Here is a 22,077-nt window from a genome sequence, read left to right as displayed (position 1 = left end):
AAAAAAGTCTCACAGACTTTCCTGCCTGGGCTGGCTTTGAACCCTGATCCTCAGATCTCAGCCTCCTGAGTACCTAGGATTACAGGCATGAACCACCGGCGCCTGGCTTTTTATTAACTCTTGACATGTAATAAAACTAAGTACTCATCTACATGCTGTTAAAATATACAAATCAGTATGTTTGTATAAAAATATATAACTTCCAAAAATACTTTTGTATCTTTATTGTTTGCTTTACGAGAATCATTCACCTTTTAATTATTTTCCTTTCAGGTTTCTAGAGCTTTACCTGAGAAACAAACAGAAGTTGAAGCTTACCTGAAAGAGTTTGGGCATCTTGAAGATCAATTAGATTATCTGCTCCTGTGGCTGTCTCCTATAAGGAATCGGTTGGAAATTTATAACCAGCCAGGTCAAACAGGACCTTTTGATATTAAGGTAAAGGCTTCTGGGGCTGGGAATGTAACTCAGTAGTAGAATACTTGTTTAGTGTGCAAGGGACTGTTGGGTTTGAGTCCCAGCACTGCAAAAAGAAATTAAGATAACAAATGTGTGTTTTATTTACTGTTTCCTAATAGAATAACAATATGATTGAATTAATTTTTTCATTCACTGCCATTGTCATTGTTAAAGAAAAAGCAATGTTACTTGTTAATGCAGTTTGGAGGACTTTATTTAGGAAATCACAAGTACAAGACCCACTGCAGTGGGTGAAGGCAGCGAGTTAAGCTCAAATTTGAGTTCAGTGTGGGAAACTGGAATTCATAGTGTCAGAGCAAGGTAGGGTAGTCAATGGATAGAAAATGACTAAAAGGAATCACCTGGAGTGAGGGAAGATTCTGATTAAATAAAGCTATCACGATTCTTTTTGAAGAAAGGCTAGCCTAATCAAACATTACCTGCAGGGTAGTAGAAGATGAGGAACCCAAGCAGATATGGAAGAGGATCAGATACTGAGGTAATTGCTATAAAGAATAAGTATCCTTATTTTAGCAAGGATATATTGAACAATTTACTTCTTTGCTAAGACTCAGTTTTATAAGAAAGCACATAGGTAGGCCTAGGAAGTTGAGAAGCTTGTCTAAATTGGTCAACTATAGAATCTTTATCATCATAATTATTTTCATAATGACAATAATGAATTACTATTATTAGTTAACTAGCATTTTCTATTACTATCTTTACTAGATCATCTTCATTAAACTCATATCAGTAGAATATTTGTATCATATTTGCTTTTATGAAACACTTCCATCTCTAACTGAACTTTGATTTTTAATCAAAAATTGATTCCTATCTAAAATTCATATCTTAGAAAGGTTTAAGAAAAGTATGTTCAAATCAAGCTAAGGACTAAGGCTAAGAAAGAGATGAACAAGTTTGCTGCAGATAACATGAATTCTGTTTGCAAAGGACATTTCTCCCTGATGTCTATTTCTATCATTCTGGTATCTTATTCCCAAGAACAGATGGCACTGTTGAAGTCAAAGGTGAACATTATTGCACTTGTACAAAACTCAGCCTGTTCAGTGTCACGGTCTTGGATTCACTCTAACACTCAGTTTTCTGGGTAACAAACTGAGTAATCATTAAGAAAATATATACATAGGTAACAACACTGCCTGCACATTAGTGGTACAGTGGAGATCCTGACATGAAGGTCTAGTTTATGATCGTCCAGTCACCCTGTACCTGAAGCCCATAAAATCACAAAATACAAGACTGGATGAATGCAAAGCACTTAATCAATCCAAGAATACACTCATTCTTGGGTATCTCCTGTTTTCCCACTTAGGTAGTATGTAATACATATCCTCAGAGATAAATGACTAGCACCTATTCAGTTCTGCTAAGTCTCATCAATACTCAATAGATATTACTCAATAAATAATTCCATTGTCATTACACAAGTAATCCTAACAAGGTAGTACAATTATTTGGCCCAACCTACAATAACCTCAGCCAGATTCTCACTTATCTTGAATCCACTGTAATCCTAAAGCAAAATATTTCAAAGAGAATATGACATGAATTCTTTCCTCCCAACTGGAAATAACTTGTTGGAAATCACAGTTTCAAAAGCCTATTTATCAACTTTTACATATAATCTTTGGTTATAATGTATTTTTAGTACAATAATGAAATATATTCAATATTACTTACTTTTGTTAGTGGAGTATATTTTTTTAATTTTTACTATATTTTTATTAAAAAATATTGTACAGAGGGGTTACAGCTACATGAGTAAGGTACATTTCGTAGCAAGCATTGTTACCTCCTCCTTTGTTTGCCCCTACCATCCCTTCCCTCCCTACCTCCCCAACTCCTCCTGCTCCCCCCTCCCACCCCAACATTGTAAAGTTCATTTTCAACATAGTGCCCTGTACATCTTGTCATCACAATGGGTCAATCTGCATCACCATTTAAGTGTTCCACTATATCCCTTCCCCTCCCCAAATTACAAAAATGTATATACAAGATGCAGAACACCGGCATCAAATCCAGTGAAAACAGGGGTTATACCATGGGAGAAGAACATACAAAAGAAACAAAAGAATCACATAGTGGATTATAAGTAAATTAAAACCACTAGCAAGAAAGAAATAAAAAAACACTTGTGCCCCTGTCTTGGGTACATTTTGCATAACATTATCTCATGTGGTCATATGTACATAGCTTTTGACCTTCTCTGCTTGTCCTAGACATATACTAGTCATTGCAAACCAGGGAAACCATGGGATCTATGTTTCTTTGGGCCTGGATTACTTCACTTAATATAATTTTTTCCAAGTCTTTCCATTTCCTAACAAATGGGGCAATGTCATTCTTTCTGATGGAGGCATAAAATTCCATTGTGTATATATACCACATTTTCTTGATAGTAGACTATATTTAGGCAAAAGGACAACAAAATCTCCTGATACAAATATACTGATTTGTCAAGCATGTTGGTGCACAACTGTAATCCTAGCACTTGGGAGGCTGAGGCAGGATATTTGAGAGTTCAAAACCAACCTAGAATACATAGAGACACTATCTCAAATACAAACAGGTCTTGTTGATTCAATCAAAATAACTTTGTCTTAATCTGTGTCCACACCCCCCCAGAATGGTTATTAAATACTGAAAACTCATATTAGGCTTTTCTTTGTCCATAGCCCAACAGCCCATAGGTTTTTAACAGATAAATCCCCACAATCTGGAATAAAAACTACTCTTTATCAAAGCTCCAAGTCACTACTATCTCTGCTGTGAATTGCGTCAGAGTGTCAGGATATTTTCTTCCCTTTCAAGAGAAAGGTGGCTGTTTCTGTAGAAAAGTCCTTGGCTTCATTTCTTTGTGCATATTCTGAGCTCTGTATCTATGGAGTACAAATTTCTAAATGTTCCTCTAGCTTTTATCTTCTGGTTGTGGCTATACCTCAGTCAAAAACAAAACAAAAGGAAAAGGAAACACCACATGCATGCATCTATATAATAACTTAAGAGATTCTTCTAATCAGTCTCAACTCTCTAACTTGCAATCTGGAAATGGTATCCCCTGTGACTAACCAGGACTAATTTTTTATCTCTCTTTGTATATTTTCTATCTTTACTCCCCATCTAATAAGTGATCTACAAAGTTTATACTGAGTTCCTCTGTTTTAAACTACAGATTTCAGTCTTTATAGTCTGTTGTTCCCTGTGCTTAAAGAAATTAAACTTTTCTCTTTTCAAATAATGAAGAATGAGAATTGTTTTTTTCGCTGCTGAACTTTACCAAAAGCCAAAGCTTTCAAACAGCTTTGAGGAGATGCCCACTTTTTGTGCCTATCCTGTGGCTTGAACTCAGGCCTAGGTACTGTCCCTAAGCTTTTTTTGCTAAGGGATAGCACTCTGCTATTTGAGCCACAGCTCTACTTCCTGATTTATTTTGGTGGTTAATTGGAGATAAGAGTCTCATGAACTTTCCTGACTGAGCTGGCTTTGAACCTTGATCCTCAGATCTCAGCCTCCTGAGTAGGTAGGATTACAAGCATGAGTCATCAGTTTACTGTTTGGACATGGTCATTTTCAACAGAGAAATCAACTGCCTTTCAAAGATTTTAAAAACACTTAGGAATGAGTTTATGCAAAGAAAGTCAGTGTACATGTAGCTAGACTCTTGTCTCCATTTCCTATTAAAAAAAAAAACTTTGTCTGGTTATAATGGTCATAGCTACCTCTGAAGTGAAGGGCCTAGGGCCCTGCCATTCAGATCATTTGTTTTCTCTAGTCAAATTCTGAGCACTTGTTAGGAAAAAACGTGTGTGTGTGTGTGTGTGTGTGTGTGTGTGTGTGTGTGTGTGTAATACCTTCTGTAAGCCTCAGTTTTGTCTACTTGGCACTTCGTGCTTATTGATGAAATGCAGCTAGCTGTGTAATGAAACCCAAATAAAAAAGCCTTAAGGGCTCTGTTCTAATACATTGTTTATGCTGGAGTGAAAATTGACTGCACATCGCTTGGTTGTGCAATTTACTCCTAAAATATTCCTATTCAGGAAATCCTGCAAATAGCAATATTCATCTTGAAAATCACCTCACAGAACCCTTAGCAAGCTGAGAAACATAATCAATGAGATCATGATGTAGAGGGTGAAAATTAGGCATAATCACAGCCCTTTCCCATCAGTCAGCCCACAAGAAGGCATTCCTTTGAATTTTGATTTTCAAATGTACTCTCAATTTAGACATAAAATATGTTGATTTCAGATTTCACAAATGATAATTGAATGCTAAGATGCTGAGACCAGTGTAGAATTTGTATAAAGAGTCTTACATTTTTAATCTTTAATGAAAGCTTTCAATAATGAGCTAGAGATAGTTTATCTAACTTAAAACTACCTAACCACTGCTTTCCAAACTTAATTGAATTATGAGTTGGAGGGAATGTATAATTTTACCTGAAGGTTTACTAACTGAAATATTTTCATATTGATGATAGGGAGAGTTTAACCTCACCTCAAGAACGACTTCACTTGTCTGGTGTGTAAAGAAACATTTTGGCTCATCCTTACTATGTTGAATCCATAAATGACAAAATATTAATGACTATTAAAGTAAATGGATAGCAAAAACACATGCTCACTTTGCAGAGCCTGTTGTCAAAGAAAAATTTCATTGGAAAATTTAACAAGCAAGAAGCACTTTATGTAAAACTTTTGCAATAGGAAAGACTGAACCCAATTTTGCTTAAATGAATGAGTGGAGAGCTTATAAATCCTGGGTGAATTAGTAGGAAAGTGCTAAAGGTTGTAGTGGAGAGGCTGGTCAAGGTAATGAAGCCATCTGTGTTGCTGAATGCTCTTTTGTTGTTGTTGTTGTTGTTTTAAAGCTAGATTCATACCCTCCCACAGACACTGGAAGATAGGACCACTAACTTTCTTTTTGTATATGTGTGGTATTAGAGATTGTACCGAGGGCCTCCAGCTAGCTAGGTCAGCACTCAATCTCTTGACAACCTCCCCCCACAATTCTGTTTCTTTTACTTGTTTTTCAGATAGTTTCCAGGTAACTTGGGAGGTACTGGTCTTGAACTGCAATCCTCCTATCTCATAGAGTAGCTGGAATACCACACATACATTATCATGCCTGTCCTAAGAAAAGTTCTTTGATGATTATATTTCAAAGGATTGGTGTCATGGTCCTGAGAAAAAGACACTCCACAGTCATAAGCAAGAAGTTTGGAGACCTATCTTCAAAGAGACAGAGAAAACCTGTATAATGAAAGAGTTATTTCAATCAATGCTCTAAGAAAATGGAGGTCAGACCTGTCTTGAGAAACTTATCTCAAGTTTATTTACACAAGAGTTAAGAAGAGTTAGGAATTGAGGTCATCTTTATCAGTTCCCAGTTAATAAGGTAGTAAAGCTGGTTCATGTTGCTTAATTTAGTAGCATTGTAATCATCCCTGAGACCCGGAAGTAGATGAAAGTTGCTGGATGGTGAAAGCAGTCAAGATTCTGAGTCCAGTGGACAGCTAGTCAAGAAGATTCCTAGAATGGTTGGAAGTGTCTGTAGGTGGCTCAGTGAAGATAGCATGAACAATCTGATAGACTTCTTAGTTTTCAGTTTTCAGTTTATGTTTTCAGTGGCAAAGGCATTGGAAAGGCTTTTTCAGTTAGATCATCCGTAGCCATGGTTGTTTCCTAGAGAAAAGCATGGAAAACGTGGGCATTTGATGAACTACCTGAGTTGCCTAAGTAGCAGTAGCTACAGGAACAAAAGTAATCCATATATAATTTGCTACAGGTATGAGTTCTTTGCAGTTTACATCAAGTCAACCAACCTTAGTGTTGCAGCTGTACAATCTAAAAATCTAAGTTAACCAGGCTTTGGTTCTCAATGACAAGTCAAGAGGGTGGGAGAAAAGTTGGAAATATTTGTTTGGAGAGTTGCAGTCAGATACTAAGGAAATTAGAAGATTTTTTTTAATGTTAAAGACCAACAAAATACTTAGGATGGCAGAATGCAGTCCACTTTGCTCTTAGTAGCAAAGCCATTCAGATTTTCGAGGAAATGCAGAATTCATTCAAGGAAAATGAATAGGACTAGTCTCTGATAATCCACCAGAGTGTGCTATAGATTTTTCATTCAGACAAATTTATCTCTATCATCTCTCCTTTCAATCAATGATAATGTAAGAATGCTCTTGATTATTAAATAAGGCTGTTCTCTTTATTTATATAGATGAAGCAAGAATGGTAATTGACCACATAGGCCCTTTTATGTTTGTTCTGCTAGACAATTTCATAATGAATTCACCTATATATAACAATACTCTATTGTGTCCAGTATGCAGGACAGATATTATACTAACTGTTCTTACCACAAAAAGTAGTAATAGTACTATCAATGGTAGTAGTAGTAGTAGTAATAATAGTAGTAGTAGCAGCAGCAGGAGGAGGAGGAGGAGGAGAAGGAGGAGGAGGAGGAACAGCTAAGGTTGGAAGATCCTTTGGGAGGTAATGAATAGGTTTACTTCATAGATTATAATAAGGATATATTCTTATCTCCAAACTCATCAAATGGTATACATTACATATATACAAATTTTTTGTCAATCATATCTCATTAAAGTAGTTTTAAAGCAGAATGTCAAAGTTTTTTGTTTTTGCTTTTGGCTTTTTTTTTTTTTTGCCAATCCTGGGGTTTGAACTCAGCATCTGGGCACTGTCCCTAAGCATCTTTTGCTCAGGGTTAACACTCTACCACTTGAGCCAGAGCACCACTTCTGGCTTTTTCTGTTTTTGCAGTACTGTGGAATCAAACCCAGGGCTTCATGCAAGCTAGGCAAGCACTCTACCACTAAGCCACATTCCCAGCCCTCAAAGATTTTTAAATTATCTCAATAAAGTAAAACACTTGCCATGAGACTTCACCCATTATACCTATAAATCAGAGCAAACTATTTCACTCTCTTTGTCTCCTAAATATTCTAAGGTCCCTGGTCTGTCAAAGAGAAATTTTATTTCTTTAATTAAGACTAAAATTTCTGTAAAGCAAAGTATCAGGCCAGCTTTACAAGAAGACTTAGTAAGCACTGACTCCATAAAGTCAATTATAGTTGCTTAAAGTTATGTACTCACATCTGATTCCATGCATATAACTCCAAAGAGAATCCACACAAAGCTTTGATTATTTAACACATTTTAAATTATACTGTTACAAAGAAGACAGATATTTATTGAACCAATGCAAATGATTATGTTGGCATGAAAATAATAATCTCAAGTTTAGAGGAATACAAAATTTAAGTGGCCCATTCTATTTAGAGAAATATTATCTACAAATTTGACCATCTTCAACTATTTTCAGTGGTTAAGAAATAATGCCTGAGACTAATTTACAAAGAACATCCATTTATTTGCCTCATATTTCTAGAGGAGGTTGTCACTGACATTTAACAAGGACCTTCTTGTAGATGGAAGGCATCACATGGTGAAGCATGCTTTTATAAAAAGCCCACTCTCCAGAAAAGTAACCTACTTCTATGAAAATAACATTAATTCATTCAAGATGGAAGAATTCTACAGACCTAATCAAATGTTAAAGCTCCCATCTCTCAACATTATTGCCTTGGGGATTAAGTTTCCTAAACATGAGTTTCAGGGTACATTTAAACCAAAATGTTGTCCATGTGTTCATGGAAATCAACATAGCAGATAAATTTAATTCTTTTAAATTATTTTTATATAAGGTGGAGGAAAAAAAACTGGAGATTTTAAGTCAGTATAGAAAGATTTCACTTAGAATTTGATGTGAACGAAGCAAAATACCATAGGTTATAAAAAAAATAAGTAGTTTGAACAGTTGGCTAAAGGATCATGGGTCACTGTGCAATAATTCATGGCTAATTATTTTAACCAAGTGACAAAGATTTTGAGGATAATTCCAGGAAGCAACATGACTGTAAAAAATAAAATAAAACAACTAAGTTATTTTTAAAAATGGAAAAGACCATTTTCTTAAAGTATTAAGGACATGGGAAAATCAAAAGTAAAACATCAGAAACTATTCTGGTAAGGCACAGCATCTTTTAAAAAAAACTTCACAAACTCGAATTAAAAGCAACCCAATAGGAGAGATGGATATATTAATTTAGCTATAACAATCATTTTCCCATATATAACAAAATATATTACATCTTTTTTTCTGTCATTCATGGGGCTTGAGCTCTGGGCCTGGGCACTGTCCCTGAACTCTTCAGCTCAAGGCCAGCCCTCTACCACTTGAACCACAGGTCCACTTGTGGTTTTCTTGTGGTTAATTGGAAATAAGAATCTCACGGACTTTTTTGCCCACCATGGCTTTGAATCGGGATCCTCAGATCTCATTCCTGAGTAGCTAGGATTGCAGGTATGAGCCACCAGCACCCAGCTATTATATCCTTTTTTGTGTGTATTCCTGTCCTGGGGCTTGAATTCAGGGCCTGGGTCCTGTCCTTGGGCATTTTTACTCAAGGCTAGTGCTTACCACTTGAGCCACAGCTCCAATTCCAGCTTTGGGGAGTATTTTTTGGAGATAAGAGCCTCACCATGAACTTTTGAACTTTCCTGCCAAGGCTGGGTTCAAACTGTGATCCTTAGATCTCAGCTTTCTGAGTAGCTAGGATTACAGGTAAGCTACCCTTTCCCAGCATGTTGCATACATATATACACTGAAGTAGGGAGATCAGGTCTGGCCAGTGCCATCTTGGCCACATAGTGGATGGTAGGTTCTGACATCTTGTCTTCATAGTGGGGAAAGGTGAAGAAGCCCCTACTTCCCAGGTGATGGGCTGCCCATATCCCTAGAAGCAGATGGGGATATGGCTTATAGGTTACTAAACCTGTCAGTCCAATGCCTAGAACTCAAGTTTTCTGTGACCTTACCCCCTGAACTGACCCTATTTAGGCCCTGACCAGCTCACGTGCCATTATCCAATGCCACGTGTCTCTATGTTGGTGTCCTGTCTCCTGTCTCCTGGCTCTTTTCTGGTCACCATGGCGTCCCAATTCAGCTTTCCATCAGAGCTAAACTGGTTTGTTAGTATTGATTTTGTTCCTTCTTTCCTCTGGCCTTCCTGGCTCAGTTTCCTAACAGTGTTAAGTGTTAAGGTTTGATGTCTCAAAATGTGACTTCTTTGTTTTCTAACCTTACAACATCATTATCCACTTAAAACATGTGACCAAGCTTATTTTTAATAAATGGAGGTTTTGTATTTTCTTTTTTTTGTATTTTCATTTTCTTCTCTAAATCATATTTTTGTTCTACTTCCCACAAAGAATTGTAGTCTAGTGTAATATATATTTATGTTACAAAGTTCTTTATTAACTACTCTATCATATTTTTGTGTGGCAAATGCATTTATGTGGATTTAATTCAATTTTTAAAGATAATTTCCTGTCACACACAGGCTTTACATAATTTTAGCTGAAAATATTTTAAACTGAGTTGTATTTGCAGTTACTATTAATAAATATACCTAGCAATAACCAAATTACCTAAGTATATGTTCAGCATTTAACAAAGGGTTATTACTCAGTGAATGTTTATTGGTAATGCATTTCTTAAGATGGACTGTGAGTGTTTGATGATTCCTTGATTAGAAAAGTGTTTTAGCCACAAATATTTTGAGTTGTGCTTTTAAATAAAAGCGTGACTGGTGTCTTAGATACAATGATCACTGGAATAAGTCAGAGAGGTGTCCTTTCATTGAGGACTACATTCACCCAAAACAGGAAAGAAAAGTGTAACTATGTATCATCTTAGAAGTTGGTTGTTAAGAGATTCAAATACTTGGGTATCTTCGTAAACATCCTCAGTCATAAGCAATGGAGGTGAAGCCCAAGAAAACATGTTTTGTTGTTGCTGTTGTTTGCAGCTTAAACTCTGGGCCTGGGCATTTGTCTCTGAGTTTGTTTTGCTCAAGGCTTGAGCGCTATCAGTTGAGTCGTAGTGCCACTTCTGGATTTTTCCCAGTAATTTATTGGAGACAAGAATCATTTCTGCCCTGGTAAGAATGCATATTTTAAGGAGCCCTCCAGAACAGCTTTTCACTTGCTAAAGTTTGCAAATCTTTTGTCTCAGGGAGAGCATTCCAGGGAATGTGGCACCTGAGCAGAATGCTTGAAAGACTAACAGGAAATGACTGAGTGAAATATGCATGTAGCAAAGTAAAAGGTTCCAGAGAGAAGATGCAACCAGAAAAAAAGGAGGTGTAGTGGCAAGAAGTGGAAGGAAAAAATAAAATTAGTGATGCTGATTGTCTCCAAGTAATGATTGCAAAGTTGGTCATACATTTGTCCCTTTATAACAGAAATTAAAAGTATAAGTGATTTCATTTATTGATTAAATACATAATGCTTTCTTCTGATACAAAATTCAAAAGCGTTTGTGGACACCAATTTTGCCTTTTATCACTTTGTCTCACCAACTCAGCTTCTGGCTCAATAAACTACAATCTTGAATTTACTAGGTAGTCCAAAGATAAAATATGTGTAAATGTATGTGTGTGTGTGTGTGTGTGTGTGTGTGTGTGTTCCTTCTTTCTCCTGTCTAAGAGAAAGTAGCTATATGGTGAATATTTCCACTTAAAGATGTTTACTGACAAATATTTTCCATATTTATACTTGTGTTTTCTTTCTTACACTTGCATAATTTTCTGTCCTAAAGTTGTACCTAATTCACTTAAACTCTAATCAATGAACATTTCATTTGCTTATTTTTGCTATTATTACAACATGACTGTGTAATTGTGTACATATATTATTTCATACTATAAGTCAAGTTTCTGGAAATAAAATTGTTGGTCTGATAACAATCATTATTTTAGTAAATATGGCCAACTTGTTGTTCATGAAGGCCTTCAAATCTGTACTATGAAAGGTTTGGTTTTTCTTATCTTGCACCTTTGCCCACTTTTAATTTTTTTTAGTCTTCTAAGCAATGAAAAATGATATCCCACTGTCGTTATAATTTGCATTCTTCTTTGGTGCGTGAATGTTTTTCTAGTGTTTCAGAATCATTTTAATTTCTTTTTCTATACACTGTTAGCTATATTCTATACCAATTTTCTCCATTGAGTTATTGGTCTCTCTCTTGCTGAGACAAATACAGTTTAGGACTTCAAGTAAAAACATGGGTTTGTACAATAAAGCTTTTAATGAATGTTTCCTATGACAAATAGATGGTGACTTTAAGGTCATAACCTGAAAATATCAAAACTAACCTTTGAACAACATAGAAATGTTGTGTTCATTTCTTTTCTAGAAAACAATCCTAGACAAAAGTTCAATGTGAAGACATATTACAGAATAATTGCAGGTTTTGATATTTTGGAACTAGCATGCAAATATTTGTGTTTTTCTTTGTCTATTTAGCAGTATGTAATAACTAGACCAGAGTTCATTTTTTATCTAAAGGCCCTGTGTCAACTGACTACCATCCTTTGAAATTTCATTAACTAAAGAAAGCTTGTAGCATCTACCAGCATTTCATTTTCTAGCCAACTCTGAGATAACTATTTGGAAGGTTAGAGTTTCATTCCTGTATCTTATTTTTTCCTTCATGAAAATCAAATCCTTCCTTTGCAAGGCTTCAGGAATACTCATATTGGTATGCCATTTGGCTTTCAAGTTTTATTAGTATCCTGAGATGCAATTTATCTAGATCAAGAGAGTTAATTCTGAACAGCTGGGGCTCTTTACTCTTTTTACCCACCTTGGCCACTAGTTCCTGTTCATTATTACTTATTCTGTCCTTTTCAGTCAGAATATTATTCTTCTTAATACCGAAGAAACACACAATAGGAATTAAAAGGTCCATGCTTCATTTTCCATCACTGATATTTTGCCATTTTCTCTCAAAGCAGACCTATAGATCATTCTCTCAACCCAGATGTACCCTAGGGACTCATTTGTCACCTGTCATCTACTTTGTATGCTCTCTCTCTCTCTCTCTTGAATATTTTTTATTATCCTTAAACAGTTGTACAAAGGAGTTACCATTCACCAAAGCAGTTTATGAATACAGTGCATCTTGGTCACTGTCACCACTTTCAGCATTCTCACCCACCCTCCCCCCCAACCCACCCTTTTCCTTGCTTATCCAATTTTAGATTATGTATTGATTTTTTTTGCCATTGAACAAAGCAGTTTATGTGTAATGTGCATCTGTTTTACCACTTCAACATCTTCACGCCCCCCACTTCCAACCACCCTTTGCCTTATGTTTCTCAATTCTGTAGTATAAATAATGAATTCTTATCTGCATTCTCCCCCCCATCCCCTTTCATTCTTCTACCTCTTTCCCCTTGGCCCTCCCCTTCCCTCTTTCAAGTACCCATTTCCTAGTACTTATTTTGCTGGGCTTTGGCTTATTCTTTTGAAATAATCGTGCTTTCTTAACATCATACTTTTATTGCATACTAGAATTTTATTTTTTTTTACTTAGCAATCTTCTACTGCTCCATAAAAGTAAGTGTAGATAATGACACTTTAAAGGAAGTTATGTGAGAGCATCAGAAACAATGTTATCATTATTTTTAAATGTACACTACAGAAAACTGCTCTGCACATGGATACCATCGTTTTCTGAAGATGTGTAGAGGAGAAAGATGGGAACATTTCCAAGTTCAAACAACTTCTCTTTAAGTGGATGAATGCACCACCTGGTTTATCAGCCATATTGCCCAAGGAGTAGCTTTGATTGGCAGACAGAATACAGGGTAGAAACAATGGAAGTTAAATGAGGAAGGTTTTGAGCTTGCAAGTATCACCCTGGGTGGCACTAAGTATTGGAAGAAAATAGCAGGCTGGGATTTTATATACATTTTAAAATGCTGTGTACTTGCAGTTTGCAATTTTCAAAACAGTACAATTTTTAAATCATATTTTTCTAATCCAGCCACCTTTTTCTTGATTGTCTCATAAGGCTGTATCCAGGAAGATGTTTATTCATAAAATTGTATCATAGAAAAGGTAGATATTATGTCCCAAGCATGGAAATGAATTGAAATTTAAGGTTAATATATATCCATTCTCCAGTCTCTTATATGCTATCTACAGCAGTGTTTCTCAAATTTTTATGTGTATGGGAAAAGCTAAGTAGCTTCTAAAATGTAGTTCTCTACTGATACTGATATTGCTGGTCTGAGGAGCCACACTTTTATAAACAACGCGTGAGCTTTAAAGTGGCAAATAAACCAGGTGCAGGTGGCTTATGCCTGTAATCCTAGCTACTGAGAAGGCTGAGATCTGAGGATCACGGTTCAAAGCCAGCCCGGGCAAGGAAAGTCCATGAGACTGTTATCTCCAATAAAACACTAGAAAACCAGAAGAGGTGCTGTGGCTCAAGCGGTAGAGGGCTCACCTTGAGCCGAAGAGCTGAGGAATAGCGCCTAAGCCCAGAGTTCAAACCCCACGACTGACAAAAAAAAATAAAAAAATAAAGTGGCAAATAGTCATGTCTGCATTAAATAGACAAAAGGATATGGTATGGGTATTCCTTGGAGTCAAATATTTACACAAAGGTAGGCTCTCCATTTAATACTCAGAGATCTTTATAACTCTTCCCGCTACTGGGCTGTTATAGAAAATTTCATCACTCTGAAACATCTATTTAAACCAGTCCCTTTACAGAGTTGGAATCTCTTAAATAAATGAATGAGCAGTCTTTCAACTTCCCTTGTTCTCTTCATGCTCTCTCCAAGATAGCAGTTGGGTTGGTAGATGAGGGAGAATTAAATGATCACTTTTCAGGTCCTTATACTCCACTCTGATCCTTTGCTCTCCACATTGATGCCCTTTTTGTATCTGGTGAATGTCTGCTCTATGGATAGAGCTTGTGTCTTTGTCACAAAATGCTGCACTGTGCTCAGTAAACTATATTGGTTACTAAAGGGATCCTTAAATCTGGAAGTTAACACTGAGAAACACTTAAAACTCTAAATACATAATTATGATACCTCTAAAAGCAAGCATGAGTGCCATTATGGGTAAGCATGTCTGCCAAGAAGTTATAGCAACATAAAGCCACTCATTATAATTTTATCTGCTGAGTGATGGAAGGGGTGGATTTGGTGTTTACAGGTAGAACACTATGTGTTCTGTAGAAAAAAACAGCAGGAGCATTGTGATCATAATCTGTGTAACTTCTAAAAAGAAGAAATATACACTAACTAATAAGTCCTTTAACACTAAATAGAGCACTTAAAAACTTATTTTAAGTAAACCTATTTTAGTATTCAATTACCATCTCAAAAACGTACTCCAAATTAAAAATTCTAATGGTATTTTGGAGTTAAAACATTTACCAAAATGAAGGCAATGAAACGAATCAAGATACACTGAATTCAAAAGCAACTTTGTTAAGTGGCACCTCTTTGTACAGCTACTTAAAGATAATAAAAATTTAAAAATAAATTCAGTAGTTGCATAAAAAAGAAAGGTGAAAATTAATTTGAAGATAATGAAATTCTAAAACATTCTAAATAAAAGTTTTAATGAATGCTTACTATATTGACCTTAAGAATAAACATTGTAGCTGGGTGCCGGTAGCTCACGCCTGTAATCCTAGCTACTCAGGAGGCTGAGATCTGAGGATTGTGGTTCAAAGCCAGCCGGAGCAGGAAAGACCATGAGACTCTTATCTCCCATAAACCACTAGAAAACTGGAACTGGCACTGTGGCTTAAGCGGTAGACCACTCGCCTTCAGCTGAAGAGCTGAGGGACAGTGCCCAAGATCAGAGTTCAAGCCCCACGACCAACCAAAAAAAAAAAAAGAATAAACACTTTATTGGTGTAAAAGTCACGGGTTTGCAATGAAACATAACTAAACATATTGCATTGCATTTTCTACTTAGAAATATTGTAATCACAAGCAGGGCATGGTGATACAAAACTTGGGCTACTCTGAAAAAAACTCTCAAAAACTCAAGGGAGCTAGGATTCAGTTTCATGCCTATAATCCTAGCTACTCAGGACTGAGGATCATGGTTTGAAGCCAGCTTGGGTGGAAAACTTTGTAATGCTCTTATGTCCAATTGAACACTAAAAAGTTGGATGTTATCCGGTGGCTTAAGTGATGGAGTGATAGCAAGCTCAGGAACAAGAACAAGTTCAGTTTCAGGCCCTGAGTTTAAGCACCAGCATACAACACACACACACACACACATACACACACACACACACACACACACACACAACTTTCAAAGGCTTGGATATAGTTCAGTTATATAGTGCTTACGTATCATGTACAAGGCCCTAGGTTCAATTTCTAGAATTTCAGGAAAAAGAAAGAATGAAATGCCATAGTCTATTTCTCTCTCTCTTTCTCTCTCTTATACATACACATTTTATTTTATTTTTTAACTGATATTGATCATCCACTACTGATCTTAAGAAAACACAAGAACTTAATAAACTAGCCATAACTATTTAACTTGTTCTATTTTGAGAGAAGTTTTTCCTTGATAAAATGGTTCAAAATACATTTATAATAATAACTGATTAGATACTTGCTAGTAATTAAAATACAATTGACATTATTGAATTCAAAATTCAGTGAAGCATTCAGAAAGTATCACAGAATACTTATAAGAATATGAGTATCCAACTAAAATTCCACTGGTTGTCAATGAAAGTACAAAGTCATGTGTGCATATTAAGTGCCAAGATTTTTCAAAGTTACTTTTCTGAATATCGTGCAGAAAAATGACATGTGGATAGATAGGCATCCCTATTTTTTATATTACTTGATAAAAGAGGTGATAAGAAACACCAAATTAATTATTCATGGTAACCTTTATTGTAACATACCTTCTAATATTAGCATAATAATAAGTATTTGTGATTTACATAATTGGAGAGAGAACACAAATACAAAATTATGCACATATACATACACACTGCTCCATCTAAAATGAAACTGATATTATTTGAACATTCTGCTGGGTACACCATTTAACAACTCAGATTTATTAGAGACAGCATTATTATTTTATTTTCTTTAATATCTTTAACAAGTTGGTTATGAATGGAGGCATTAACTTTCCTTGTGATTAGGTTAAATAGAAAAAAACTAAGAACAAAAAATGCAATTTTTGAATAAAGAAGAATGTTCTCAATTTTAACAAGAACAAAGCAAGCAACCTGGTTATTAGATTAAACAAATGCTCGCCTAGTTTGTTCCATTTCTCACTAATGTAAATGTCGAAAGAACATGTAAGTCTCTTCATATACTCATGTGAGAATAGATACAAGTAGAATTGTTGAATTGTTAAATAGTCACATCTTTAATTTTATTACATATTGCTTTTGCACCAACAGTAGGAAATGACATGAATTTATTACTTTAATTTGCATATCCCTGGTTGAGCAAATTTTCATATATTTGGAGTAGTCTCAATTTTTCTTCTATAAGTTGACTGTATATTAGTTGAATTTTCTATTGGATTATTTACCTCTTTTCCTTATTGATTATTTAGTTTGTTATTTATTCCAGATTCTAGCAGAATTCTGGAGTAAATGCTTCTAAGATACAGGGTACAAGTTCTTTTTTCAAAAATGTTAATGATTTTTCAGAAAACCAATTAAAAATGTTATCTTAGCCAGGTGCCAGTGGCTCACACTTGTAATCCTAGCTACTTAGGAGACTGAGATCTGAGGATTGTGGTTCAATCTTAGCTACTTAGGAGGCTGAGATCTGAGGATTGTGGTTCAAAGCCAGCTTAGGCAGCAAAATCCATGAGACTCTTATCTTCAATAAACCACCAGAAAATAGGAAATGGCACTGTGACTCAAGTACTAGAGCACTAGCCTTGATCTGAAGAGCTGAGGGACAGGGCCCAAGCCCCACAACCGAAAAAAAAAAGTTACCTTCCATAAATACATAGAAATCATAGGAATTCTAAGTATACCAGTGAAGTATGGCAAGCTAGATGAACACCTGGTAGCCAAAATTAAGACCTATGTATTGAAAAAAATCAAAGGAGATTTCTCTTGTCATGTATTGTTTTCCTCCATTTCAGAATTCTTTGTATTTGCTCTATATTTTATATGAGTTTAAGGAAAGGCAATTCAGGAGAAAAAAATTCAAGTTTTTTTTGTCTTCTTCAAAACATAAGTTTAGTTACTGATTTGATAACTTAAATTTACAACTTGTGGGATTTTTTAAAGTCATTTTAGATAATGACTATAATTTTGGTATAGCACTTAATATAAAACAAAAACATCTTTAAGTTTATTTGAAGTATCTGTCAATCATGAAGTCAGAATTTAATTAGTCTTTGCTTTTAATGAAAACTATCCTTTTGCTTAATGTTTAAAAAGAAACTGCTGGGGCTGGGAAGGTGGCTCAGTGGTAGAACACTTGCCTTGCATTCATGAGGCCCTGGGTTCAATTTCTCAGCACAACATAAGCAAAAAGAAAAAGCCGGAAAGGGCACTGTGGCTCAAGTGGTAGAGCGCTAGCCTTGAGCGCCCAGGCCCAGAGTTTAGGCCCCACGACCGGACTCAAAAAAAAAAAGAAACTGCTAATATTCAATAATAGCTAAATGATGATAGTTTAGCAATAGTTATATTTCCAATAAATATTGTCAAGAACTATATTCAATTACCATATGGACACAATACATGTTATGGACAATCACTTAGAGAAGTTCTGTTTTGGATGAAATAAATACAACTCTAAGATTCATAATTTACACAGATTAACTGCTCTGAAATTGGGACACATTTTATAAATGATAGTATATCATACTCTAATTGGCAGTACTTTTTTCTTAGTGACATATATTCTAATCAATGGTGACTTAGGCACAATAAAATATGGTATGTGATCAGGCTCTTCATAATAAATAAGGATCAAATGATTTAGTGTATGGAAAGGTAATATTAGCTGCTAAATTTGTTGAAAACTTACTAAGTACAAATGCCTTGCTATGCACTTCATATAAATCATTTAAATTAAAAACATTTACTTTTTAATGCAGAACTTTACAGCAGACATTATTATCATTTTTGGGTTAACAAAACTAGAATTGCAAAATGGTTAGAAAACTTCCCTATCAGAAGGTCTTCTTTTCCTAGGTACAAATGAACAAACCTGTTGTTGATCATATTCAGCATTAGATTCACTTACAACAGGAACCTTGCTTGCCAAGAAAGGCAGCATAGGCATATGTCTCTCTCGAGGAATTAGAAAGCACAGGAGGATGTTGGTGCAGCATTTACAGAGCCATTTGAAAGCTCCTCACTTTGTAGTACATGCACACTCTCACATGGAATCTTAAGTGCAAAGGAAGCAGATTCATAGGGGCAATGGGTCAGCCTTTCCCCTAGAAGCCTCATGTGCCCAAAGAGCCAATGTCATCCTATATAGGTCTAATTTCTAAGTTGCACGAAATAGATCAGCAGTCAGTTACAAGAGTTGCTGAACTTGGAGATGCACCAGTGAGTGTTCAATGATTGTCTGTTGGGCTTTTACAGTTCAGATATCACAGAACAACTAAGAAAGGTATAATTTACTAATCAGAGCCATTAAAATGTTGCTGCTAAACACATTTCACAGTCCAACTTTATCAGTTTTCCAAGGAGATGAAAGCTTGAGAATTAATCAAAGATAAAATGCTCATGGGGGTGGAGCAATGCAGAGGGAGAAAAGGATGTTGTTAACATTTTGGTCACAATAACCTCTATTTTTTTATTCATTTTCAACTCAAATACTGAAATTCAGAGGTTGAGTGACTTGTCACAACTGATGGATTAGTATAGTATTCATCTGTTTTTTTTTTTTTTTTTTTGGTGATGGGGCTTGAACTCTGGGCCTGGGGCTCTCCCTGCACTCTTCAGCTCAAGGCAAGCACTCTACTGCCTGAGCCACAGCACCACTTCCGGTTTTCTAGTGGTTTATTGGAGATTAGAGTCTCATGGACTTTCCTGCCCTGGCTGGCTTTGAACGACAATCCTCAGATCTCAGCCTCCTGAGTAGCTAGGATTACAGGGATGAGCCACCGGCACCTGGCTGAATTTATCTATTCTTTTCTTTTTATTATTATTTTTTTTATTTTTGGTTCTTGTCGTGGGGCCTGAACTCTGGGCCTGGGCATTGTCCCTCAGCTCTTCAGCTCAACGCTAGCACTCTACCACTTGAGCCACAGCGCCACTTCCAGCTTTTTTCTTTTTGCTTGTGTGGTGCTGAGGAATCGAACCCAGGGCCTCAGGCATGCAAGGCAAGCGCTCTACCACTGAGCCAACTTTCCAGCCCTGAATTCATCTATTCTTAATCCGATTATTTCCAAGCACACTGTAATCAGCTGAATCAGGATCAGTAAAATATGATCTGAGAGCAAAATTCATTCCTTCTCCTATTTTTATTAGTAAAATTTCCTTATCAATTGTCTCTGGCAACTATCACAGTACATTGGTACTATAGGAAACATATAACCCCCAAAGACTACAGTATTTTATATCTGGCCCCTTTGTAGAAAATACATGCTGATCCTAGATCTCAAGTACAAATATAAAACTTTTCACTATCTCTATAGGTCTATATAAAGAATCAAAAAGAAAATTTTCCATAATTCTTGATAATAAAAATAGCTACCCATATAATTCAATAATTATATATTTATTGGTTACACTGTTACATTTTCATATTGGTTATATTATGGACTTATTAAGAATACTTGAAGACTTTCAATACCATAAAGAGTAAACTTAACCATTTTACTTCATTAGAGATTAGCCAGCTTTTACTGTAAAGGGCCAGATAATAATTTTAGTCTATATTTGTGGCCTCTATTGCAAATCTTTACTTCATACCAGGATTTCAAGCCTTGACAACCTAGATAATTATTCATTAATAATGAATTAGGAGTGTACTAAGACTTGGGAAATAAGCACCAGTTTAATTGAAGGGCCCTTTAAGTAGTTTCATTTCTTAACCAATTCAGGCTTTTAAAATTTAATTTAAATTTTATTGTAAAGGTGATATATAAAAGAGTTACAGTTACATAGGTCAGGTAATGAATAAATTTCTTTTTGAACAGTGTTACCCTCTCTCTCATTTTTGTCCATGCTCCCCACTACCCTCCCCTGCCCCAAATTGTAAAGTTCATTTCCAACATACTGTCTAGTGAGTATCATCACTGTTACATTGGATCACCCTTTGTCCTACTGACTCTGTGTTTCCCCTTCTCTTCCCCAAATCAGATAAATATATACAAGACAAAGAGTACAGAAATCAAAACCAGTGACAACAGGGAAAAAAATAAAGGGAACAAAAGAAAGAAAAGGAAGGGAAATGACAAAATGGTGAAACAAGGATACAGGTTGACCCATTGTAACAATGAGATGTGCAAGACACTAAGTTGAAAACGTACTTTACAACTTGGTGGGGGGAGGGAAGAGGTGGGAAAATGGGGAGGGAAGGGATGGTAGGGGGAAAACAAAGGGGGGTAACTATACTCATTAGGAAATGCATTCATTACCTTACTCATGTAACTGTAGCCCCTCTGTACAGCATCTTTACGATAAAAAATATTTTAAAAAGAAATAACTGCAAACAGTACAATATAAAAAACTATTTTTCCATCTCTTGGAGTTCATTTTGATAAGCGTTATTTTTATGGCCATATGCACGTACCTATTGAGCCATTGTGATCCTCTCCTAAGAATATTCTCCTTTATTCTCACTGTGTGATGCTTATAGTGCTGATTAATTAATCACATCCAATTGTAATTATTGGTCTTTCACTAGCCATTTAATTAACTTGTAGATTAATAGACATATTCTAGTTATTAAAAATGAGGGGAACCATGGAGCCTATGTTTTTTGGCTCTCACTTACTTCACTTAATATATTTTTTCCCAAATCTTTAAATTTCCTTACAAATGGGGCAATGTCATTCTTTCTGATGGAAGCATAGAATTCCATCATATATATATATATATAGATAGATAGATAGATAGATAGACAGATAGATAGATAGATAGATATATCATGTTTTCTTAATCCATTCATCTATTGAGGGGCATCTGAGTCAATTCCATACCTTTGCTATGGTAAATAATGCTGCAGTAAACATGGTTCTGCAGGCTGATTTGTCATCATTTGGGTAAATACATATGAGAGGGATTGCTGGTTAATAGGAAAGGTATATGTGAAATTTCTGATGTGCTTTCCAGAGTGGTTGAACAAGTTTACATTCCCACCAACCCTGTAGTAGCATTCCTTTTTGGCCACATCCCCACAAGCATCTGTTATTATTAACTTTCTTGATAATGGCCATTCTAACTGGAGTGAGACTGAAACTCAATGTTGTTTTGATTTGCATTCATGTCCACAGAAGTTGAGCATTTCTTCATGTGTCTATTGGCCATTCTTACTTCTTCTTCAGAGAAGTCTCCCTTTAAGTCTTTAGCCCATGTGCTGATGGTGGTGTTGTTTCATTGAGGATTTGTTTTTAGGGTGTTTAACTTTTTGAGCTCTAAGTATATTTTAGATATGGGGCCCTTGTCTGATGTGCAGCTGGTAAAAATCTTCCAGTCTGTGGGCTTTCTATTGATCTTGTT

At 35.7% G+C, this 22,077-nt stretch overlaps 1 protein-coding gene across 1 annotated transcript in view; it reads left to right on the top strand.

Annotated features, from left to right (window-relative positions):
* Positions 1-22,077, top strand: part of LOC105993437 (dystrophin-like) — a gene marked incomplete at its 3' end in the record, with an annotated part of 1,816,642 nt that overhangs the window by 1,280,572 nt on the left and 513,993 nt on the right. The window contains 1 exon segment of the mRNA XM_013026710.1: positions 274-438. Coding sequence (XP_012882164.1) covers positions 274-438 — 165 coding nt within the window.

Source organism: Dipodomys ordii, unplaced genomic scaffold (genome assembly GCF_000151885.1).
Source record: "Dipodomys ordii isolate 6190 unplaced genomic scaffold, Dord_2.0 Scaffold96, whole genome shotgun sequence".
Taxonomy (NCBI): domain Eukaryota; kingdom Metazoa; phylum Chordata; class Mammalia; order Rodentia; family Heteromyidae; genus Dipodomys; species Dipodomys ordii.
The sequence above is the reverse complement of the archived record's forward strand: the minus strand, read 5'-3'. Positions and strand labels throughout refer to the sequence as shown.